Source organism: Sus scrofa, chromosome 1 (assembly GCF_000003025.6).
Source record: "Sus scrofa isolate TJ Tabasco breed Duroc chromosome 1, Sscrofa11.1, whole genome shotgun sequence".
Classification (NCBI taxonomy): Eukaryota; Metazoa; Chordata; class Mammalia; order Artiodactyla; family Suidae; genus Sus; species Sus scrofa.
Window position 1 is genome coordinate 2,414,070 of NC_010443.5, and position 24,118 is coordinate 2,438,187.

At 53.9% G+C, this 24,118-nt stretch overlaps 1 protein-coding gene across 1 annotated transcript in view; it reads left to right on the forward strand.

Annotated features, from left to right (window-relative positions):
* Positions 1–24,118, forward strand: part of RPS6KA2 (ribosomal protein S6 kinase A2) — a 318,780-nt gene that overhangs the window by 210,245 nt on the left and 84,417 nt on the right. The window contains 1 exon segment of the mRNA XM_021086109.1: positions 22,496–22,612. Within this exon segment, the coding sequence (XP_020941768.1) occupies positions 22,496–22,612 (117 nt within the window).

Genomic DNA, 24,118 nt, shown 5'->3' on the forward strand with positions numbered 1-24,118 from the left:
GAAAGGGTGGACATCAGTGATTCGCTTTGCTGCACCCCTGAAACCAACACAACGTGCTAAGTCAACTATATGCCAATAAAATTAAAAAAAACAGAAAACCATCTGGGTCCTCAAGGAGCTGCCCCCAGGACAGAGCTGGAGGTGTCCTTCCGGACGGCTGACGGTCCCCCCACGCCCAGACCCGCCATCCACCTGCTGCTGCGGGGAGGCGGGTGCCCTCTTAGACTTGTCATTCTTAAGGTGTTTCAATTTTATAAGATGTTTTGTTCTTTTCTTAATGTAACATCAGGGGATGTATATGCTTATGGCAGAAATTGGAAGTCCATTCCTTCTTTTTACCAATATTTATTCACTAAAATATGTAACACTGGAGTGCAGAAAACCTTCAGGAAAGTTAGAGTCCTCATAAATCCCACCGCTCAGAACTCGATGTGTGACATTTGGGGACATTTTCATTCTTTCTGAAGCATTTACCTGCATAGGAATTTTGCTGTAATTCTAAACATAGAATTTTGTATCCTTAAGAAAAATGAATAATATAGTCTCATCATGTTCTCATGTCATTAAATATTATCATAAATGGATTTTATTTCATATATAAAGGTCTGTTATTTTCTTTAATTTATTTAAACACTATAGAACAGTAGATTTTTACCCCTGATGCATTTCACTGTAATTAATGCTAAAACAGCATCTTTCCATATAAGCATTTGTCTCTATCTCCGATTATTTCCAAAAATTTTGAAAGGGAATTCACTCATTGCAAGATGGAGGGTTTTGGTTCAGAGGTGCCAAATTTCTTTCTAGACAAGTGTTTAACCTCAGTTTGTGCTGGCAGCTGCCAGCAGGTGATCACTGGAGTTTGGCAAACATTGGGATATTTTCATTTTCAGCATCTTGGCTAACCTGAGGATTTTTAAGAGTCTCGTCTATTTAATTTTATCTCTATGACAGTTGGTGAGATACTTAAAAAACAATGCATTTCTTGGATATTTCATTTCCTTACCTGTAAATTGTCGCCTCTCTCCACTGACCACTTTTATCTGGGAGCGCCAGCACCGCACGCAGACACCCCCACATCGCAAACATGCACAAAGTTAGTACGCACACACATAGCCCACATCACAGACACACATAAGCGCTGCACACACAGAAATACCCCCACATCACACATACCCCTCCCCCCCCACACTAATTATTGCCTATGTGTCCTGTTTGTCACTGGCCTTTTATGGGCTTTTAGCGCCTAGAACTTCTTAAACGGATCCCTTTCTGCTTTGCCCCTGCATCTCCCTGCCTTCTTTGCATCCTGAAAGCAGGGCGTCTTTGCCTCTGCGTTTCCAGATTTTCCGTGATGGGGCGCTGATCTTAAACCACCTGGTTGGCAGGAGAGGGGCTGGATCCCCCAGGCTCAGGTGGTCTCTCTCCGCTTGTGGGTTGACCAACATGTCCCTGTCACCGGGCGCCAGCTGCCCCACCCAGAGCCTCTGTCCGGCCGTCCAGCTGGCAGTCCTGCACCCGATGCGCCCCATGCCCGTATCAGACCTCAGTGCAGTCGGCACTGACGGGAGCCTCCCGGTCCTTCTCCTCCCCAGCTCCCTGTGCTGCTCTCTGCTGCTTCACGTCACATTTAGAAAAATCATGTCTCTTCAGAGTCTGTGAAAAGCCTCTTAAAATTTGGATTTCAACGGGGTAGATACGTGAGCTGGCGGATGTTAATGAACTCGACAGGGGGGCCTTTCTCAGTGTCCACAGACGGTCAAACCCCCGTGACCTCCACTTAAAATATCTTAGAGTTTTATTTGTCAGTTACACCTCAATGAAGCTGAAACTTTAAAAACGTCAAAATAACAAACTGAGCTGAACATCGATTCTGTGGAAAGAATTAACAGCACCTGGCCTTCCCATCGTCTCTTTACTTATTCAAACCCGCTTTTGTGCCCCTAATGTTTTGGAGTACTTTTCTATGTGTCATTTAGTTGTTATTTGTAATATTTTATTACTCCTTTGAAGTTTATCTGGTCTCCCTGTTGCATTCACTATCTCGATAATTTTTTTTGTCTTTTTAGGGCTGTACCTGCAGCATATGGAGGTTCCCAGGCTAGGGGTCAAACTGGAGCTACAGCTGCCGGCCTACACCACAGCCACAGCAATGCGGGATCCGAGCTGTGTCTGCAACCTACACCACAGCTCACGGCAGCACCGGATCCTTGACCCACTGAGCGAGGCCAGGGATCTGACCCGAGTCCTCCTAGATACCAATTGGGCTTTTTAACCTCTGAGGCCCATGACAGGAACTCCAATAATTTTGATTTGTGTGTGTGTGTGTGTGCTTTTTAGGGCCTCACCCTCAGTATATGGAGGTTCCCAGGCTAGGGGTCGACTAGGAGCCACAGCTGCCGGCCTGCACCACAGCCACAGAAACTCCAGATCCGAGCCACGTCTGAAACCTATACTGCAGCTCATGGCAACGCCGGATCCTTAACTCACTGAGTGAGGCCAGGGATCGAAGCCACAACCTCATGTTTCCTCGTCGGATTCATTTCCGCTGCGCCACAATGGGAACTCCCAGTAGTTTTGATTTTTAGGGATAAAATTGAGTTTGTATTTTGTTTTGCATCCAAACCCTCTATAATTAGATCTAATGTATTTATTCTGGTTTACGCTCTTAGCATGATAAAAATACGGGCACACTGCCTTCGACCTACATTTGTAGTTCTCATTTCTATTTCTGAGCTTCTGGCATTTTCTAGAGTTTCCAGGGGAGTGTTACATAATAATGGTAATTACGCGCATCTTTGTCCGTCCTGTAGTTGGGGGTTGTTCTTGTTTGTGCAGACGAAATACAAGAGCCATTGTATTTCACTGTAAAGCATTGTCGCTGGCGACGTTAATCCCGACTGTGGGACAATTGTAGCTGAGCGGTCACTTGCCATCGAGTGGGTGGGCAGGAGGCGGCTGAAACCAGATCACACGGTCGCTTGCGTCCCTGGGTGGCTCTGGAATGCCGGGCATTCCGTGACACCTTTCCCGTGTGAGCGTGTGTATGACCTTATGGGAAGAAGAGGCCAAGATTTCATCACATTCTCAAGGATCTCTGTCACCCGGGAGCGCTGACATCTGCCACGTGCAGCCACGTTCCCTTGGGTGGTTGCGGGGCCCCGGGGCCGCGGTGGCCCCTGTCCTCACCCTGCAGAGCAGACCTGCCCCCGGCCCTTGGCCTTCCCAGGACGTGCCCGCGCTGGCCTGGACGCCGCAGCTGGAGGAGTTCCACCCCCTGCAGGGCTCTCCCCAGCCCCCAGGTGAGCTGGCTTTTAGATCAAGGCACAGGAAGTAGGTTTCGTGCGGCCATTTTTCAGCAGACCCTTGGTGAATTTTTTTTTTTTCTTTTTCGGCCGCACCCGCGGCATGTGGAGGTTCCCAGGGTAAAGGTTGAACAGGAGCTGCAGCCACCAACCCACACCATAGCTCACAGCAACACCAGATCCTTAACCTACGGAGAGAGGCCAGGGATTGAACCTGCGTCCTCGTGGACATTATGTTAGGTTCTTAACCCGCTGAGCCACCGCGGAAACTCTGCCTGTGGTGAATCCCTGTTTATCGCTGATCAGCGCGGAGGGTCCTGTGAACTGGTGACCTGGGAGCCCTTCCTCCTGGCGTCTGGCTGCAGGAGACGCTGTCCCCTGAGATCCAAAGCCCCTCTGGATCCGCTTGGAGTCTCCCCAAGCGGTCCCACACCCCGTCCGGGCTGGCCCGGGCCTCCTCCGGCCTGTAGCTCCCCAGCTCAGGGCATCAGCTGCTGCTCAACGCCCGAACGACCTGGCTGCAGCTCTTCCCTCCTGCCAGACCCCAGCGCCGCCGAGGAGTGGAGAGCTGGCAGCTCGGGGACCAGCCAGGCCTTTCTGGGGAGCAGCTGCTGGGCAGCATGTGTGCTGAGGGGCCGCGGGCGCTCTAGGAAGCCCTTCCCGATAGGTGCTCAGGGCGCGTCTCAACCCTGAGTGTCACTGATGTCACCGGGGTCACTGCCAGTTCGGCCTCTGGCTCCTGGGCTTGCTGGGCCCGCGTCGACCACACAGGGCGAGCCTCCTGCGAGATGCTGGAGAAAGAATGGAAGGCCCAGGCAAAAGGAGAGTCCAGGACTGTAGGTTTTAAAGCCATTTCCCTGTCAGTGTCACGACTGCCTTTCAGCCTGAAGGGGCCCCTCTCTCCAGTCTGAGTTTAATGGTTTGGAATTGGCTGTAAATTGAGTTATTCACAGGGTTGGGGAGCCAGAAGCCCCTCAGCAGCGCGTCATCCTAGCCCTGCCCCCGTCGCACGGGCACGGACCAGCCGGGGGCGCCCAGCGCTGGGGTCGTTAAGCTCGTGTAAGAGCCCGCGCGGGCCGTTCAGCTGGACTCAGTGCCCAGAATAAGACCGGCTCCCCCGGAGCACGCGGCCCTTGTTGAAGGTGATTTCTCACCGTAGAGCGGAAGCGGGGCTTCGGCGAGGTTTGCGGAAAGCCTCAACTTCCTTTGCTCTCGCCCAGGTTGGGGATCTGCTGCCCGAGCCTCCGAGGGGGGAGCCTGTTCCGTGGCTCCGCCGGCGGTTCCCTTCCCTTCAGCCCCGCCGCGTGGAGGTCCCGCTGCCCGGGGAGCCTCTGCTCTCGCCCGGGATCGTCAGGCGGGCTCGGCCGGCAGGAGGGTGAAGGCGTCTAGAAACCACCCTCCCGCCTTGTCCAGCAGCCCTGGTGGTCTGCTCTGTTCCCTGCTCCAGCCTCTCCCGGTAACTCAGCCCAAGGCTCTGGGTCGTCACGGCCACCGTCACGGCCACACGATGGCCCAGATACGGGGCGACGTGTCCCCAGAGCCTCTGTCTTCTCCTGGACCCCTGGCTCTGCCGAACCGGGGCTGGCCACTCGGGCCGCAGGGGACGGACACGCAAGTGGGGACCTCAGGGAAAATGTGTCCACACCCCCACCTGGGGGACAGCCCCTTAAATTATTGTCACGGCCTCTCTGAAAAGAATAGCCTTGGGTGTCTTTTCTTTTTACGATGGCCAGGACGTTGAAGGCTGTTCCCTCAGGGCCTGAATCTCATGGTGACCCAGGGAGGCCTCGGGAGAAGCACCAGGTTGGGCTGAGAATAGCCCTTGAAGGACCACAGGACAGGCCACCGTGTGGGAACGAGTGGCTGCGGTGGCCTCTCTCGGGGTCAGGGAGCCCCGGATGTCGTGGGAACTCCATTCTCTCTTTCTGCTGCTGCTACGCTACGGCCCTGTCACCGTGGATGTGGGGCTTGTGGTTTTCCCACCCCGACGACCCCCCCCGGTGCGTCGAGGCCTTGACCCCGAGAGAATGCTCGTCAGGGATCCAAGGGAGCCGCGTGGACGGTGCCGCTGGTCCCGTGCCGCCCCGTGAGCCACTTGCTCAGGGGCACAGAGCGAGCTCGCGCCGCGTGATCACGTGTTGGCGCTGGGCTTGGTTGGCGTTTACTGTAAGGCTCTGGTGAAGACCTTTACAGCGATGCCAAGACTGGGTTTGCTTGGAAAGAAAAATCTGTTTCATTTAAGCGCCTCGAAATGTGCTTAAGGTCCCAGGCATCAGACCACACGTAGCAACCCTTCCCCCAGATCCAAAGGGCAGGACTGTGTGGGTGGGTGGCCTCCCTGGTGGCCTGTGTCTGATGTGACGACGGGTGTGGTCCTAGCTGGGCACGGGCCCTCCTACAGCTGTTTTCCCCTTGCCGTCCAGGGGCCAAGAAGCTGCCTGTGGTTTGACTCCATGTCAGCTCACACCCGCGTCCTTTCCGGCCTCTTCTCCAACCCTTTAGAGGGAACTGTTGGTAGGTCTTGGAAAACAGGGGTCATTGGTCCTGGCGTCGGTTTTCTTTTTTTGGAAATGTTTAAGAGAACGTGGTTGTCATTTTCATGGAAGCTCAGCGAAGTCCGTTAGTGGTAGTTTTAGACATAAGATGTATTTATTTACTAAGTGTGATTATTAACTAGTATTTAGTGAGGAAAGCAATCATCAGCCAGCACAGTGGTTTCCCACCCATCGTGAAAGGAGATTTCCGTGTTCGGGAACCGTTAGAGGATTCGCATGTGTGCTCATGGCTACACGTTTGAAAAATGAGGTAAATGCAGATAAAATTCGTGTCACGTACCCCTGCCCAAGTGTTTTCCCCTCAGTTCCGTGCCTCCAACCCCGCCCATGTTGAAAAGGAACACGCCGGCTCTCCTGAGCCCCTGCTCCCCGCCCCCCAGGGACAGTGGTGGCTGGGGGGTCACCTCCCGTCCCCAAACCCTCGTCTCTACCCAGACCCAGTCCTCTCGTGAGGAGATGGGGTTATACGATTTTGAACACCAGGAGCCTAGGGGCCCTCTTTTTATGGCCACACCTGGCATATGGAGCTTCCCAGGCCAGTGATCGAACCCGCGCCTCCACAGCGACCCAAGCTGCTACAGTTAGATTCTCAACAGTGCGCCACAGCGGGAACTCCTATTCCCTCACGTCAAATGGCAAAAACTATAATATATCCCCAGCTCCACCATCTCAAAAGCATAGTCCTTTTCCCCAAATATCACTAAAACTCTCCGACACGCCAACAAGCTAATCTCCTGAGGAGTGCTGCCCACAAAGAGCCCGGGAGCCCCAGCTGTCCCCGTGTCCACGGCGGGGTCCGTCTCGGCCATGCCCGCAGCTGACAGCTGACTGCACGAGGTCACCTCACCTCGCCCAGCTGTGGCCTGACCTCTCCCTCCCTCCTGGCGGGCAGGCTGCTGGCCTCTCAGACACTCCGTCTTTCCGTCATCTTAGGTGGCTTTGTCCCTGCCCGTGTGCGCAGGTGGCCGTGACGTCGCCCAGCACCTGTAAACACGCGGGCACGGTCTCCGTCCTGCCAGAGAGAAGCAGGGCTCTCCCGTCCCCTCCTCGGTCCTGAGGGCTGTCGCCGGCGCACCCGGAGATCCAGGCTCCTCCCAGGCCCCCTGTGGCAGTGACCTGGGGGCGAAGCGTTCTGCAAGTCTTTGTAGGGACACATGGAGAGTGAGGGCTCGAGAGAGGGGGCACTGTGTATAAATCAGGGACCAGAATGATTCCAAGTTTTATTTCCATCTCTTGATATTTGCATGGGAGTATCTTGACTGTCTTGTAATTTCTGTCACTTCCTTACGCTCTGAAAACCCTAGTGGTTTTGTGCCTGGTGTTATAGCTTCATTACCACTTGTTTTTGCCAGCACACACACACACACACACATGCACGCGCGCGCGCCAAAGCTGGTTTTTCTCCACTTGGGTGACAGGAAAACCCTCCCCGTTAGGATGCTGGGTCCAGGGGCTTCGTTCGTTTTCCCCGAGCTCCGTAAACAGAACTTCAGGTTAATTTGAACTGAGTCACAGCCAGGCGCTAGGAGACGTCACTCAGCGTGAGAACCGTCCCGTTCTGGGTGGCCCGAGCTGCCCATCCCTGGAGGTGTGTGAGTCCGTGCACACTCAGGCCCCCGTGTGTGTGCTGCAGTGTGTTGGGGGGAGGGAGCGACCCAGCCCCCGCCCAAACCCCGACTCAGTGGCAGAGACAGAAGGAAGGTGTATTGGTCCAGCCCCCCCCCCCCCAACCACCCCGCACAGTCAGCACTGCTGGACGAGCAGCAAAGACGGTGTATTTGGTAAAACAGGATCCAGGCTCTGGTCAGGGGCCCTGGGATCCGGGCGTCGGCGTTTGGCTTCCTGGCATCCGTCTGACTGGGAAGGTGTGGTGCTGCTGGGGCGCAGGGCGCCAACGGTGCACCCCGCTCATGCCTGAGCCTCCAGCAGGCTCCTAGGGCGGCCTCGGGAAGAGGATAGAACGTGTTTATCAGAGCAGTGAAGGTGCCCAAACAGCCTGTGGTTTGGTTTGGTTTCCGGTGGGCTTTTCGGAAGACCTGACCTGATCCTCTGCCCGAAATCGTGATGCCTGACTCAGAGTCGGGTGCAAAGGCCTTGCGTCGGCACGAAACCGCAGCTTCAGATTTTCTCTCACTTCCGCTCTTCTGATTATAAAGGAAGACGTGTGGCCTTTGCCAGGACCACCAGGGCTCACCAGGGGCCACCTCCTACACGGGAGTCTGTTCCAGGCTGTTCCCAATGCTGTTCCTGCGGGTCCCCAGGGGATTAGCTCTGGATGGACCGTGTGCTGATCATTGCTGCATCGTCCGAGAAAGAGGCTCAGAAATCCCCTCTTTTCCCCCCATTTCCAGACACGGCCCCTCCCTGTCCCCCGCCCCCTGGAGCCCCGCGTACAGACCCTCATGGCTGCCTTGCTCCATCCGGGCTGCTGCCACTAAGTCCCACAGCCGGAGTGGCTGCCGTACCACAGAATTTTCTTTCCCGGGTTTCAGAGGCTGGGAGTCCAAGGTCAAGGAGCCCCTTGCTGCACAGACGTCACCTCTGGCTGTGTCCTCCCGTGGCGGGAGGCGTGGGGGAGCTCCCCGGGTCCCTTTTCTGAGGGCACCAACCCCATCCCTGAGGCCCGCCCTCCTGACCAGCCGCGTCCCAGAGGCCACCTCCTGGCGCCATCCCCTTGGGGTTAGGGCTTCAGTCTTTGAATCTGAGGCGACACAGACCTTCAGTTCAAGGCAGTGGCCTGGGACCTCTCTGTCACCTCCTCCCTCAGTGGTCCCTTATCAGAGGCCAGCACCTCCGTCCCCTTCTTTCCTCCAAAAGGACACTCTTGATCAGTTGTGACGGCTTTGTCCTCTGTATGAGTCGGGAACCCTCAGCTGTCGGAGGTGGCGGGGAGTGGCTCGTAGGCGTGTGAAGCCCTGACCTGGGGAAGGACGTGTGTTGGGTGGGGACCCCTCCCCGCCGCCTCGCAGCAGGGAGAGCAGGTGTGTTTGCTTCAAGGGAGCGTTCCCGGTCCATACTATTTCAGTACATCTGAGTCTGCATCGTGGACGAAACGGGTCACCTTTTCGGGGTGTTTGTTGAATGGCTGCTCTCTGCTGTCGCGTGAGCGGCGTACTAGCTACACAGGCTAAAGGCTAAGGAACAAAAGCCCCTAAACTCCTTTCAAAATCAGGTTTTTAAATTGCTAGTTTATCTTTGTAAAACTCATGACCGATTTTCATTTCACGGGCCTGAGGGTGCCTGCAGCCTGTGTAAGACTCTCTGCGGGGTGGCTGGTGGTGTCGTCCTGAGAGCTTCCGGGGAAGGTCACGCTGTTTTCTTAAAAGCAACAACAACAACAACAACAACAACAACAACAACGGAGTTCCTGTTGTGGCTTAGTGGGTTAAGAACCCCATACAGTGTCTGTGAGCATGCAGGTTCAACCCCTGGCCTTGCTCAGTGGGTTAAGGATCCGGCGTTGCTACAAGCTATGGTGTAGGTTGCAGATGTGGCTCGGATCCGGTGTTGCTATGGCTGCGGTGTAGGCCAGCACCTGTCGCTCCGATTTGACCTCTGGCCCACGAACTTCCATATGCTGCAGCTGTGGCCCTAAAAAGAAAAAGAAGAAAACCCCAAATCCATAACTTTCCAACCAGCGCACCTCTGCGAGATGTGATCTCGAGTCTCATGGGCCAGTGTGTGTCCTTCGGGGACCTCAGCCAAGGGAGACGGATAGAGTCCCCTGAGCTGCACTTATCCATTCTCAGTGTGATGGTTTGCATCTGCGAACCCCAGACTCCCAGCATATTTTTCTGATTGTCCTTCGAACGTTTCAAATGCCCTGGAAGTTACTGCTACCCCTTTCAGTAAGTAAGAGCTCTGTGACACACGTATACACACACAGAGGCACACAGACCCACACAGACACACGTATGCACACACAGAGGCACACAGACCCACACAGACACACGTATGCACACACAGACACACACAGACCCACACAAATACCATCCCGTACCTCTGGACCACTAATCTCTTCTTTTGCTCTATAATTTTGTCATTTCAAGAATGTTACGCAAATGGGATTCGTACTGTCAGTGAAATGTAATCAATAGTCCATCTAAGAACGAAACGGGAAGTCGTATCGGAGCCAAGCTAGGATGGCAACCCAGAGCTCTGAGGACTGTTGTGAAGAGGTGAGGGGGAGGCTGGCGTATGTGTGGTGCCGGCGAGAGGGGTGCGCCAAGTCAGGGCACATCTGGATAGAAGCTCACGGCTCTTTGCAAGGAGCTGAGCCTTCCCGACAGGTTTAGTGCTTCTCTAAGTGGGGGGAGATGCAAGACACGGGTTCGTAAACTTTCCTCCTGCAAATCTGTGTGTCTGTATCTGTGTGTCTCTGTGTCTGTGTGTGTGTGTCTGTCTCAGTGTCTGTGTGTCTGTGTGTCTGTGTCTGTGTGTGTCTGTGTGTCTGTATGTATCTGTGTGTCTGTGTGTGTCTGTGTCTGTGTGTGTCTGTGTATGTCTCTGTGTATCTGTGTCTGTGTGTCTATGTCTGTGTGTGTGTGTCTGTGTCTGTATCTGTGTCTGTGTGTGTCTCTGTGTGTCTCTGTGTGTGTGTGTCTGTATGTGTATCTGTCTCTGTGTGTGACTGTGTGTGTGTCTGTATGTGTATCTGTGTCTGTGTGTGTGTGTGTCTGTGTCTGTATCTGTGTCTGTATGTGTATCTGTCTCTGTGTGTGACTGTGTGTGTGTCTGTATGTGTATCTGTGTCTGTGTGTGTGTGTGTCTGTGTGTGTGTGTCTGTGTCTGTATCTGTGTCTGTGTGTGTGTGTCTGTGTCTGTATCTGTCTGTGTGTGTCTGTGTCTCTGTATGTCTCTGTGTGTGTCTGTGTCTGTATGTGTATCTGTCTCTGTGTGTGACTCTGTGTGTGTCTGTGTCTGTTATCTGTGTCTGTGTCTCTGTATGTCTGTGTGTGTGTGTCTGTCTGTATGTGTATCTGTGTCTGTGTGTGTGTGTCTGTGTATGTCTCTGTGTGTCTGTGTCTGTATCTGTGTCTGTGTGTGTGTGTCTGTGTCTGTATCTGTGTCTGTGTGTGTGTGTCTGTGTCTGTATCTGTGTCTGTGTGTGTCTGTGTCTGTATGTGTATCTGTGTGTGTGTGTCTGTGTCTGTGTCTATGTGTGTGTGTGTCTGTTATCTGTGTGTGTATGTGTCTCTGTGTGTGTGTGTCTGTGTCTGTATCTGTGTCTGTGTGTGTCTGTGTATCTGTGTCTGTGTGTCTATGTCTGTGTGTCTCTGTCTGTATGTGTATCTGTGTCTGTGTGTGTCTGTGTGTGTCTCTGTGTGTGTGTGTGTCTGTATGTGTATCTGTCTCTGTGTGTGACTGTGTGTGTGTCTGTGTGTGTGTGTCTGTATCTGTGTCTGTGTGTGTGTGTGTCTCTGTATGTCGGGGACGGTCGGGGGCATTGCTGGGCCGTCCTTCCCCTTCTGTCCTCATTTCACCCGGGCTCTGGGGGCCTTTCCTGGCCAGTTTGTCCCTGGCACTAGGAGTGCTCATCCCCAGGTCAGGCAAGGATCTGGTCGAGAGGCCACCCCCTGGGCGGTTCCTGGCCTGGACCCCGTGAACAGTGGCCCCGAGCCCCGGGCCGCCTGTCCTCCTAGGCTCTTGTGATCCAGGAAAGGTTCCCTCGTGTGGCTTCTTCCCATGTCTGACGTTGCCCGGTTACAGTCACTGATCTTACAAAACTGTAAGTCCGTTGTTTCGGGTCACTCGTCATCGTTATTTTTACCGGAGTCTCAGTCGCACATTCGTAAAGACAGTCACCTTGTGAAATGAGCAGAACAGCGGCCGTACACTCGCAAAACCATTAATGAGGTCGTGCGTGTTTAAGCTGGAACTTCCTCCGGGGCGCCCGGCGTCTCCTCGGGTTGTCTGACCCGCCTGCCGGCTCAGCCCCCGTCCCTCTCTTTGAGGTACTGTCACGGACACAAGAGTCCCCGAAGGCGTCTCTGCACAGACGCGGCTCGTGGCGGGGGGCCTGACCGTCGCAGGACCGAGAGAGGAGGGCTGCCTTCTAAGGAGTGGGGCAGCTGGCGTCGGAAGGAGCGGCACGGATCTTTCTGGCGGAGCCGCTGTCTCCGCGCTGGGGTCTGGTTCCTGCAGGATGCAGACGGACGGGGCACCTCGCAGGCGGCAAGGGCGAGGGGAGCCCGGGGGCAGAGAAGCCCTTATGCTGACATTGTTTGCTTCTTGCCTGAAGTATGAACTTGTCCTTCGTAGAATAAATACAATCTTTTGCGACGGACACGTGACTCTTTTTATTCAGCATAATTCTGTGGAGACGCATTCGTGTCGTGTGTGTCAGGAGTTTGTCCTTTTGACCGCGGCCAGATGATGTACCTAAATTTGCTTAGCATTTACCTGGAGGGCGGCTGAGTTGGTTGCTGTTTGGGTGTAAAGCTGCTGTGAGCTGCGACGCTCCGGTTTGTGCGTGAGCGCCGTCTGCGTTCCTCTGGGATGAAAGCCCAAGGTGCAGTTTTGGGCTTGTACGGGGAGGTCGTGTATCAGTCTGTAAGAAGCTGCGTGACTCTTTGCCAGCGGCTGGACCACTTTGCATCCCCTCCAACGATGCACGAGCGATCCGCTTTCTCTCTGTCCTCACCAGCATTCGGTGTTATCGCTGTGGCTTCTGTTTGAGCCGCTGATGGTTGTATGGTGGGATCTCACTGTGGTTCTGCATTTCTCTCGTGGCTAATGATGTTCAATATACCTTCATGTGGTTGTTTGCCACCTGAATAACTTCATGAGTGAAAAGGCTGCTTCTCTCTTTTGCCCATTTTCTAACTGGATTATTTGTTTTATTTTACTGAGTTTTCAGAATTCTTCTTCTTTTTTTTTTGGCTGAGCCCATGGCATGTGGAAGTTTGCAGGCCAGGGGCTGAACCTGTGCCACAGCAGTGACAATGCCAAATTCTTAATGACTAGGCCACCAGGGAACTCCTATAACTTGACTTTTCATTTTCTTAGCAGTCTTTACAGAATAAAAGTTTTCAGTTTTGACTAAGTTCAGTGTATTAATTTTTCCTTCTATGGATCATGCTTTGAGGGTCATATGTAAAAAAATCCTCTCCCCAGCCCCAGGTCCTGAAGCTTTTCTCCTCAAAGGCTTATACTTTCATGTTTTACGTTTAAGACTGTGACTCATTTTCAGTTCATTGTGTGACGTAGGGACTGAGTACAGCGCCCAGGACCCTTTGCTGAAAAGATTCTCCTTCCTCCTCGAATCTCTTCTTCCCCTCCGTCAAAATCACGTGGGTTCATTTGATGGGCTTCATTCTAGGGCCTTCTGCTCCATTCCAATAGCCTGCACATCTGTCCTTCCACCAGGCACACGACCCTGGTTCCCGTAGCCATGGTGTGAGCCCATAACCACCAGCAGAGTGACTCCTCCCACTTACTGGTCTCTTTAAAAAGAAATTTCAGCGATTCTAGGTCATTTGCATTTCCATAGATGTTTTGGAATAAGCCTGCCAATGCCTACAAGAAGCCGTGCTTGGATGTTGGTAGGACTTGTTATACCTACAGTCATACCTACAGCCACACCTACAGTTTACCTACAACCATACCTACAGTCCTACCTACAGTCACACCTACAGCTTACCTACAGTCACACCTACAGTCTTACCTACAGTTTACCTACAGGTCAGTGTCTGGAGAATTACGCTCTTTAGCTCTTTACTCTGCTGAGTCTTCCAATCTGCGAACAGGAGTGTGTCTCTATTTATTTAGCTCTTTTCTGACTTCGTTCCGTCGCGCTCTGTAATTTTCAGCACATGTATCCTGTACGTGGTTTGTTCGTTTTCATGGATGTCACTGTTTACTCGATTCTTCTGCATTTGCTGACATTTAAATTGTTTCTCGTGTCTTCACTCATTTAAAAATGTAGGCCAGCGGCTACAGCTCCGATTAGACCCCTAGCCTGGGAACCTCCATATGCTGCAAGTGCGGCCCTAAAAAGTAAAAAAAAGACCAAAAAATAAAATAAAATTAATAAGAACATAATAAACAGCTTTCGATATTCAGACGGTTTTGATAAAGTCAGAGGAGTGAGACCCTGGGTCAAAAGGTATGAACACCTGCACCTCTTCGTACATCTCACAGAGTTTGCGTGTGAATAAAAGAAGCCTTCTGGAGTTTCCTGGTGGCTCAGAGGTTACATTGTCCCTGCCATGGCTCTGGTTACTGCGGCAGCGTGGGTTTGATCCCTGGCCTGGGAACTTCTGCATGCTGTGGGCACAGCCAAAATAAGTCTTCCTGTAAGTGTCTACCAGTCTGCCCAGTAAGCCCAATGCTTTGTATTCCTAGTGGCACATGCATATGTATTTTTTTCTTCTGCGCTAGAGGCATACGGAAGTTCCCAGGCCAGAGCTTGAAGCCATGCTGCAGCCGTGACGCCACTGCGGTGACAATGCTGGATCCTTAACCCATTTCACCACAGGGGAACTCTGATAGTGGCATATATTTTTACAAAACATGAGTGCAGTGACTCTGCGATCCTCGCTGCCTTGGGACCAATGACTCTGTCATGATATAAAATTCTCTGCCGGGCACATCGTTTTTCTAAAACGCGACCTCGTCTTGCACACTCGGCCGCACGCTCAATGGTCCTGGCAGCACTCTGCTCTCCCAAGTGGCCTCTTGTGATCCTTTTGCAGATTATCCCCTTTTACGAAGATGCTACCAATTTGGGCGACGCGTCCTTACCTGCCCCCACAGACTCTGCTTTGGCTGCCCTCGTCCAGACCACACACGAGCCTGCTGAGGAGAGGGGCCGGGCCAGCACCGCTTCTGGGAGGGGGTCCTTTGCATCTCTGCTTTCAGAGTAAAAGTTAAAGAGACGTATCCCAAGATAAGACTTCCGCAATCATAGCAGTCTGTTTTAATAACTATTGCTCTGTGTTTGTTGGACCGTTTAACAGAAGTCTGTTACTTTAGCAACGTCTTTGTTGCAAACCCAAATGGCCCTCCTCCACACGTGTGGCTTAGAGATGCCCGGTCAGTGCATAGGCACCTGCCAGGAGACCTCCCTGGTCCGTGGTACCCGAGTCCAGTGTCTGCAAGAGATGCCTGAGCGGTTGGGTTCACACAGCCCATGGTTTCTGTTACTGTGTAGTGTCCATGGGGATGCAGGTTCAGTCTCTGGCCTCGCTCAGTGTGTTAAGGATCCCACGTTGCTGTGGCTGTGGCTTGGCCGGCAGCTGCAGCTCCAATTTGATCCTTACCTTGGAAACTTCCATTTGCTGCAGGTGCAACCACTAAAAAAATTTAGAATTTTTAAAAAAGAATAAAGACTTATGCAGCCTCAGGACAGACACCATCCACACACAAAGCCATTTGTTCTGGAAGGAAGCTTCGTTGCGGTGGCACCATCCATTTCCCACCCACACTTTGGAGGCTTTTCGAAGGCTCCTAAGCGCATCTTAGCAAAGCCAGGTGCGTCGATGACGAAGTTCTCACCCGAGTTAGAAATGACTCTTTGCAACATGTCCTAAAGGCACCTTTCGAGATGAGACAGAAAGTGTCATTTAGAGCCCGCACCTAAAACACCACGTCCTGATACTAGAGCCTCGGATCTCTGTCACCTCACACCTTGTCTCCACAGAATGTTGCTTCGCAGGGGGCTCAAGGATTCATAGAACTTACTAGAATTAACCCGCTGAAGTGTCATCAAGTTGTCAGCACCCGGGAGCCTCAGCCTGAGTCTGGGACTCTCCGCAGGGAGGCACCTGCAGAGACGCTGCTCCATCTGCCCGGCCCTGTCTCCAATCGCAGCTTCCCGGGCGTCCAATTTGCGTAGCCTGTGATTTCTAGAAACACCAGCAACCGAGAGGCCTTCAGAGGGAGGGGGAATCAGGTGAAGGGACAACAGGCAACGGGGTGAAGACAGACAGAAGCCGTGGAGACGGGAAACCCGTCTCAATAAGCAGAGTTACTGGGAGCGGCGGCAGGGCCAGAGTTTGTCGGAAACACAAGGAGGAGAACAGACCTGAGCGGCGTCTGCTCTGTCCCTTCTCTTCCTGCCGCTGTGACACAGGAACCCCAGGTTCAGCCCAGTTTGGACACGGGGGGCTTCAGGGCTCAGGGGGTCTTTTTGAAGGTGGACTCGGGTCTGCAGCCCTGGCCACGCCTTGCTGACGGTGCCCGCGTGTGCGTGGCTCCCACTGCCCTGGGCACTGGGCCACTTTGTTTGGTAGAAAAAGGAAAGGGGTTCCAGTCGTGGCTCAGCAGGTTAAAAACCCAATATAGTGTCTGTGAGGACATAGGTTCGATCTCTGGCCTTGCTCGGTGGGTTCAGGATCCGGCGTTGCTTCGGCTGCAGTGTAGGTCACAGATACGGCTCAGATCTGGCGTGGCTGTGGCTGTGGTGAGGCTGGCAGCTGCAGCTCCATTTGAGCCCTCGCCTGGGAACCTCCATGTGTCGCAGGTGTGGCCCTAAAATGACAAAAAAAGGAAAAGGGAAAAACTCCATTCCAGGACAGGTGAGAAAAGAGCACCAGTGTGGCCGCGTGACCTGTCCCTCGGGGAATTGCCCCTTGTGCCAGACGGAGCTGTGGCTCAGGTCCTGGACACTTTCAGTGGCGGGCAGACCTGGGGCCCTGGGCACTGCCAGTGGTGGGCAGGCCTGGACACTGGGCACTGCTAGCGGCGGGCAGACCTGGGGGCACCTGCAGCCCTTCCCTCTGCCTGGGCCTCACCCCCTCCTGGGATCTCAGAGCTGCCTGTGGCTCAGGCCTGGTCCCTCCCACCTTGCACAGCGTGTGCACCGCCACCTCTTGGCTTTGTTGTGAGCGGCCTGTGCCCCTTGGTTCAGGACACTTTACTGGGGGGTGTGCCGCCCTCCAAGGGACTCCCCGGGGTGGGCCCTGGCTTCACTCCCTGGAGGAGGTGGGGGAGCTCGTTGGTGCCTTCTGCCCCCTTGCAAAGCATTTCTGCACTTGCTTCCTGGCAGGGCGGTAGGCTCGGTGTGGTGAGCCCTCTTCTGAAAAACCAAAGTGTAGATAAAATCTCATTTTAAAAACACTTAAATCGTGGGCGTTCCCTGGTGGATCTGTAGGTTAAGGATCAGGTGTCACTGCAGCAGCCCAGGTCACTGCCAAGGTGCGGGTTTGACCCCTGGCCTGGGAACTTCTGCCAAAAAATAAAGAATAAAACTAAAAGCAGCGAATCGCATCCACGAGTTGGGAAGTGGTAGGAAGCGCTCAAGGCCACCGCGTGTTTCAGGAACAGGGTGAGAAGGCAGAGGCCCTGACCTGCTCCTGGAGGGCTGATGACAACACTGTGCATTGAGGGGCTGAGCTCACACTGCGGTGGGGGGAGGACAAAGGCAGGGTTTGCCGGCACAGCGCTGAGGACCAGGGAGGCACACGGCCCCTGAGGTCCCGGTGAGCCTGCACGCACCTGGGGCTTGGCCTGGGCCGAGTCTCACGTCTGCAGTTCCGGAGGGGGGGTGGGGCCTGGGAGCCATCGGGGTTTGGACGGTAACGCAAAGCCTGGCAGGATGGGCTTCCAAGGGGGGATGTTGGGGATGAAGCAGCAGGGGGTGCCGGGGGCCAGTGGCTGCGGGTCAGGATGGCCTGTGTTGTGCTGCCGGGACCACCTGCTGGATGGGCGCGGGCAGGAATACAGCGGGAGCCAGCGGGATGGGGATGCTCCGGGCAGCAGACGCGGCCTCGCCCCGAGCCCGGGGCTTGTGTTTTTAACAAGCCCCCTGGTGGTTCTCGCGCAGGGGCACCGCTGAACAAATGTTGCTCCTGGGCACCCGGTTTGGGGTCTGGAAGAGGGACCCTGGCGGTAGTGCCCCAGTGGGAACACCTCACAAGGGCAGCCTCTGCCGACCGGAGTCCCCCGTGAGACCCCGGAAAGCCAGCCTGCACTTCTCCGGTCGGCGCTGTGGCGCTGCATTAAGGAGGCCGGGGTGGGGCGGGGCTAGCCTGGCAGGACTTGCTGGAAGGGAGTCGAGTTTAACGCGTTTCCTGCGTGCATGTTAGTGCTTTCTAGAAGGACCCTTCCTCTCTTTTGGAGACCAAGCTAGCACTTGCCCAGTTTTTACTGTCTATGCCCTTATCATTAATATTCCACAATTTTTTTGGGGGGGGGTCTTTTGTCTTTTTAGGGCCGCACCCATGGCATACAGAGGTTCCCAGGCTAGGGGTCAGCTGCCAGCCTAGAGCACAGCAGCTTGGGATCTGAGCTGCGTCTGTGACCTACGCCACAGCTCAAGGCAACGCCGGATCCTTAACTCACTGAGTGAGGCCAGGGATGGAACCCGCAACCTCATTGTTCCTGGTAGGATTCGTTAACGCTGCGCCACGTCGGGAACTCCCAATATTCCACAACTTTTAATCTGCATTTACTTTTCATAAATATTCTCTCTTTAAATGACATGAAAAGCGGATCACTCAGAAGAGCGGAAACTACCTACCAAGGTGACCTTGGCGCCAGGCAGAGAGCGGCAGCCACTGGTCCCCTCTGGTGTTTCGTCAGTGGTTCTCCACCTCAAACACCTGTATGGGGGTTTCTTCCATTGGTCAGAATTTCATATAATGGAGAAATATATTTTTTTAAAAAAGGAATTGGAGTTCCCATCATGGCGCAGTGGTTAACAAATCCGACTAGGAACCATGAGGATTCCGGTTCCATCCCTGGCCTTGCTCCGTGGGTTAAGGATCCGGCGTTGCCATGAGCTGTGGTGTGGGTTGCAGACACGGCTCGGATCTCATGTTGCTATGGCTGTGGTGAAGGCTGGTGGCTACAGCTCTGATTAGACTCCTAGCCTGGGAACCTCCATGAGTCGCAGGAGTGGCCCTAGAAAAGGCAAAAAGACAAAAAAAAAAAAAAAGAATTTCAAGCATAATTCAACAGTGATTCTAAAATTCCCTGTCACAGATTATTTTGTCATATATCGATGTCATTCCAACAATTTATTCCTCTAGGTTTTTTGTTTTTGTTCTTGTTTTTGGCTGCGCCTGTGGCATGTGAAAGTTCCCGGGCCAGGGATGGAACCCCTGCCATAGCAGTGACAATGCCAGGTTCTTAACCCACTGTGCTACAAGGGAACTCTGTGTTTCTCCAGTTTTTCTCTCTCACATTAGAATGTTTTTGAAATCCTTGCTTGGAGAACAAGCACCTGACTGTGATGCCAGGTTCTTCCCACAAAGGTCTCAGTTATTTAAAAAAAGATATTCTTTCATGGGAATGATGTTAGAAACCAAATGTTTAGTGCTCCCTGGAGGATGTAGGAACAGACTATTTTCTTAAGGGAGCAGCATGAAAATCCACATAGAGTTCTAGGAAAAATGACCTGCCCCATAAAAAAGAAAGGACATGTATTTCAGAATGAGGCATGGACAGTATTTAAATCTGGTTGCCCTTTAAGGCAGTAATCACGAACGATCTGGAAAGTAGGACGGTCCAGTCTGGAAAGAGTTAGAAGCAGACAAGCCTGGGCATGCCCTCTCCCCCCAACCAGCGTTTCCTGTGCACACAGGCCCTGCATCCAGCATCCAATTCCAGGCCTTTTCTCCTTTTCTCTTCTTTCTTTCTTTTTTTTTTTTTTTTTCCGGTTCTTGAGAAAGAGAAAAACAAAGCATCCTTAGGCAAGTTCAAGCCAAACTGTCTGAGAGATGGAAAAGGCCGAGGTTCCTTCTTCCGTGGATGGCCCTGTAGACTCTGCTGTTGAGGCCCTTATTGGTTCGAAATGAGACCTTACTGCGTGGCAGTGTTATCGGGAAGAGCCCTGGGGCTTTCACGCCATTCGCGAGGGTGGAGTTAGGTGTGTGCTTGGAGTGTGTTTGTCCCACATGCTTTGACAACAAGAATCTACACAAAACATGAAACATTAAGGGAGGTTGGCTCCTAAGCCTGTGATTTGAAACATTAGGACAACGATGAGCCGGGAAGGACAGGTACTGGTGTGTGGTGGGTGTGCTGGGCTGGGGGTGCTGGCAGCTGCGGGCTGGGCCCCCCCATCATAGGAGCGGGTGCAGCAGGGTCTTGGCGGGACTCCTGGGGTCCGGGGCTCTGGGACCACCTGGCTGCCGAGGGGGCCCCGCTGTCCCGGCACGTGGAGGGAGCTCATGCACCTGCAGGCAGGGCTGCTGAAGCAAGGGATGGCCTGTGTTTCTTGAAGAAAAACAGTCATAGAGTTCCCGTCGTGGCGTGGTGGTTAATGAATCCGAGTAGGAACCATGACGTTGTGGGTTCGATCCCTGGCCTTGCTCAGTGGGTTAAAGATCCAGCGTTGCCGTGAGCTGTGGTGTAGGTCGCAGGTTCGGCTTGGATCCTGAGTTTCTATGGCTCTGGCGTAGGCCAGTGGCTACAGCTCCGATTAGACCCCTAGCCTGGGACTCTCCATGTGCCATGGGAGTGGCCCTAGGAAAGGCAAAAAGACCAAAAAAAGAAAAGAAAAAAGAAAAGAAGAAACGCAGTCATTTCTGTGACGTGTGCTCATGAGTGAGTCCCTGGCTGTCACCTGCTCCCCAGTCACCTGCTTCCCCTGCCCCCTGCAACCTCGCCCACCCTTCGCCTTCCAAGCATCCCATGGTCAGATTTCCTCTCCCGTCAGCAGTGTGAGCGGGGACTCTGGGTGACTCAGTGCTGTCCTGTGGCAGGTGGGAGGGGGGCCGGGGCAGGAAGAACCAGATGCCGGGAGATGCTATGTATCAACGGAAATGGGGCATCTCACTCTTACCTAAGCGACAGGCTTCACTTTCCTTCATGACAGCACCTGCGTTTCTGTGGGGATCTGGAGGATGGTTTGAACTTCGGCTGGGCCTGGTCTTCTGAGAGGGAAATTGGTCCTCGGGTGGGAACAGGTGGCAGTGAGCCCGAGGCCTCCCTTCCTCCCGCCTCCTTGTCGTGAGTGGGGAGATTTCCCCACAGAAGCCGCAGGTCTCCTGTAGGTAGGGGGCCCTGGGACTCCAGGGGCTCAAATGTGGTCCCCACTTCCCAGTGGGTCTCAACACCTGCCCCACCCCCCACTGGGTCTCAACACCTGCCCCACCCCCCACTGGGTCTCAACACCTGCCCCACCCCCCACTGGGTCTCAACACCTGCCCCACCCCCCACTGGGTCTCAACACCTGCCCCACCCCCACTGGGTCTCAACACCTGCCCCACCCCCAGTGGGTCTCAGCACCTGCCCGGAGCTGGGGGGCACCCTCGGTGGTCTCCCTCTCCCTTACCTACTCAGGAGCAGTTCCATAGCAACAACATTGTAATTCTTTGTCTTGAAAACCGTGGGGACTGGCCACAAAGAATCCACTGGGACCAAATGCATTGCTTTTTACAAATAGAAAAACCATCGTTTTTACAAAAATGGCAAGTAATCCTTGGAAGTATGGAAGCTGAACCAGTGGAATCAAAAAAGCAAAGAGGACCGTTTTGTCGCCCACGCGACCTTTCCGTACTTTTCAAGGTGTCCGATACTGATTGCGTGGAGATAAAATAGTAAGGTTTATAACTTTTGAGACTGAACTTTTTGTGCCTTTTCGAGAGAGGCCCCTGTTCTGCGGATCATGGCCGCTACGATTTCATTTGAAAATATTTGCTCTGCAACTAAAACACAGGGAGGAAGCTGGAAACCCACCTCCCACGTGTCCAGCTGTGCAACCTTATTTGGGGTAAAATCTCCACTTCGTAGAGTTTTAAGGAATAAAAGGAATAGGGGATGAAAAGCCCGAGTGCCCAGAACATGCCACCCGTGCAGGTACCGGTGGCTGCTTTGAGGTGTGACCTTCGGCCAGCCCTTCCTGATGTCCTCCAGGACGCAGCCCCGTGCCAAAGCCAGAATAGGGAGAACCGTCAGATGGACAGACGCGTTGGAAAGGGACTCTCGGAGAAGCACGGTCCAAGGGACGGTTAGGCTTTAACGTCAGAAAAACACCTGTTTCAGCCTTTCCACGTCGACTCGCTGGCGCTGGGCGCGCAGCATCCCCCTTCCAGGGGCAGTAATATCCGAGGACAGGAAGTTCTCTGACGAAAATCAGTAGTGATTTCGGTCAGCGTTTTCATTTAAAGATCAAGGGCTTTGTTTGCCACGAGGAGAGCGTCTGGCCTGGCAGAAAATCTTATCCGACCGCTTCTTCTGAAACATGACCTCTGGGGTGACGATGAGTCATTCTCTGCATGAGCTCTGGCAGAAATGGGAGGGAGAGTAGGATGAAGAGAAGGAGAAGGGGGGGAAATCGGCCTTTGCTAAGCCACTTCCGCATGGGGGACCCTTTTGAGCGGAGCGGTGCAGACAGACCTCAAGACAAAGTCTCAGAGGCCCGTCGCCTCCCATGGCTTTCCCGTATCCCTCCCTGTCCGGAAAGCCGCCCAGACCGTTGAGAAGCAGACTGGCTTTCACTGGGCCCCTGTTCATTTCCTTGAGACGCTGCTAAGACCCACCGATCAAACCCCCGGGGGAAAAGAAACAGTTAAAGCTCACAAGAGAATCGTTGGCGCAGAGAAGCAGGGTGGTCCTGTAAAGCCCAGGGGCCCCAGCTTTCCGACTCCAGTCCCGAAAGTCCGTACGGGACCCGCCTCGTCCCGCGCTCAGTGGAGGACGCGTCCAGAGGGGCCCTGGCCTTACTTCTGTCCTGTTCTCTTGCAGGAAGAAGGCGTCGTCAAGGAGGTTGACATCAGCCATCATGTGAAGGCCGGCTTTGAGAAGGCCGACCCATCCCAGTTCGAGCTGCTGAAAGTTCTGGGTCAAGGATCCTATGGGAAGGTGAGGGGGCCTGTTCCCTCTGAGTGACCCTCGGCCACTGGCTCGCCCCCACTTCGCCGTCTGGGGGAGGCGAGACGGCACAGGTGCCTCTGGAGCCTGTGGGAGGCGTGGCCCGAGCTGGTGGAATGACAGGGCGGGCAGCGGCCACAGGGCGGGTCCCCAGTACCTGGAGCCGTGGCCCCACTTTGTGTGCTGGAAGCCTATGACTGCGGAGCTGGGCGGCCTGAACCCTCCTCCTCTCCTGGAGCCTCGGCGAGCCTTCCGTTTGTCACCGTGATGAGCGGGTCCTGGGCTGTGAGCATCTTTGGAGTGTGTGTTCCACAGGTACTGTGCCAACGAGAGGAGAACTAAGAGAGCGAGGAGCACGGGAAAGAAGGCCCGGTTCCTGTGACTGTCGCTCGGAGTCAGGGAGGCTGGGGTCTCCACATTCGCTATGCAGCCTCCTTTCCCTGTCTACGAAATGGAGACAATATGAGCTACTTCCTAGGGCTGATCTTTTTTTTTCCCCCCCTTTTTTCAGGGTTGCACCTGCGGCATACAAAGTTCCCAGGCTAGGGGTTGAATGGTAGCCGCAGCCACTGGCCTACACCACAGGCACAGCAATGCAGATCCAAGTCGCATCTGCAGCCTACACCACAGCTCAGGCAGCACCAGATCCACTGAGCAAGGCCAGGGATCAAACCCGCATCCTCATGGACACTATGTCAGGTTCTTAACCTGCTGAGCCGCAACAGGAACTCGAGAATGTCTTGTCTTTTTCTTTTCTCTCCACACTGCAGTGTGATAAGGAGCATGTGTTTATATTAATGTATCCGCTGACAGGTTCGTTTGAACCGTACGAAATTACCAGTATTCAAAACGACTTGGTCTCCAAACGTGGCTGGTGAGTGCAGTTTGGAAGGCATTTACGAGAAAGAGAAGTGATGATTCAGTGTCTGCGTCTAGAAAGCTGTCACTGAAATGTGGAGACAGGCCCCTTTATGTGCAAATGGACTGTCTTCCCATTAGTTAGAGACGCTGCGGATGGGGCGGGGCTGTGTTCCTCTGAGAACCGTGACTTGGAGACAGAGACCAGCCAGGATGCTCCTTGCTCCCTTCAGAGACACTCTCGCGTGTCGCTTCCCGGGGACGCCTGGGCCCAGCGTGAGCATCCTGACAGCTGTCTGCTCTGTCCCAGGGCAGGGGATCAGAGGCCTCGCCGTGGGGCCAGGGCAGGGGGCCAGGCGCTGGGCCGTGGAGGGACCCTGACTTCATCGAGGACCCCGCACCCCAGGGTGCCCGGTAGCTGCAGAAATGGAGAACGTGCTCGGAGCTCAGCAAAGGTGTGGCTCTGAGCCTGTCCACTTGGAAGCTCAGCCGCACTAACGCTACATTGACAGCGTCCTCCTCAGAGACCTGGATGCTAGAAACGGAAGGAGGGAAGGCTTTTTCCCAGTCCCTGCAAGTTGTGAGTTTCCATTTTGCTTTAAAAAAATCCTCTGGAAGGAGTTCCCTGGTGGCTCAGTG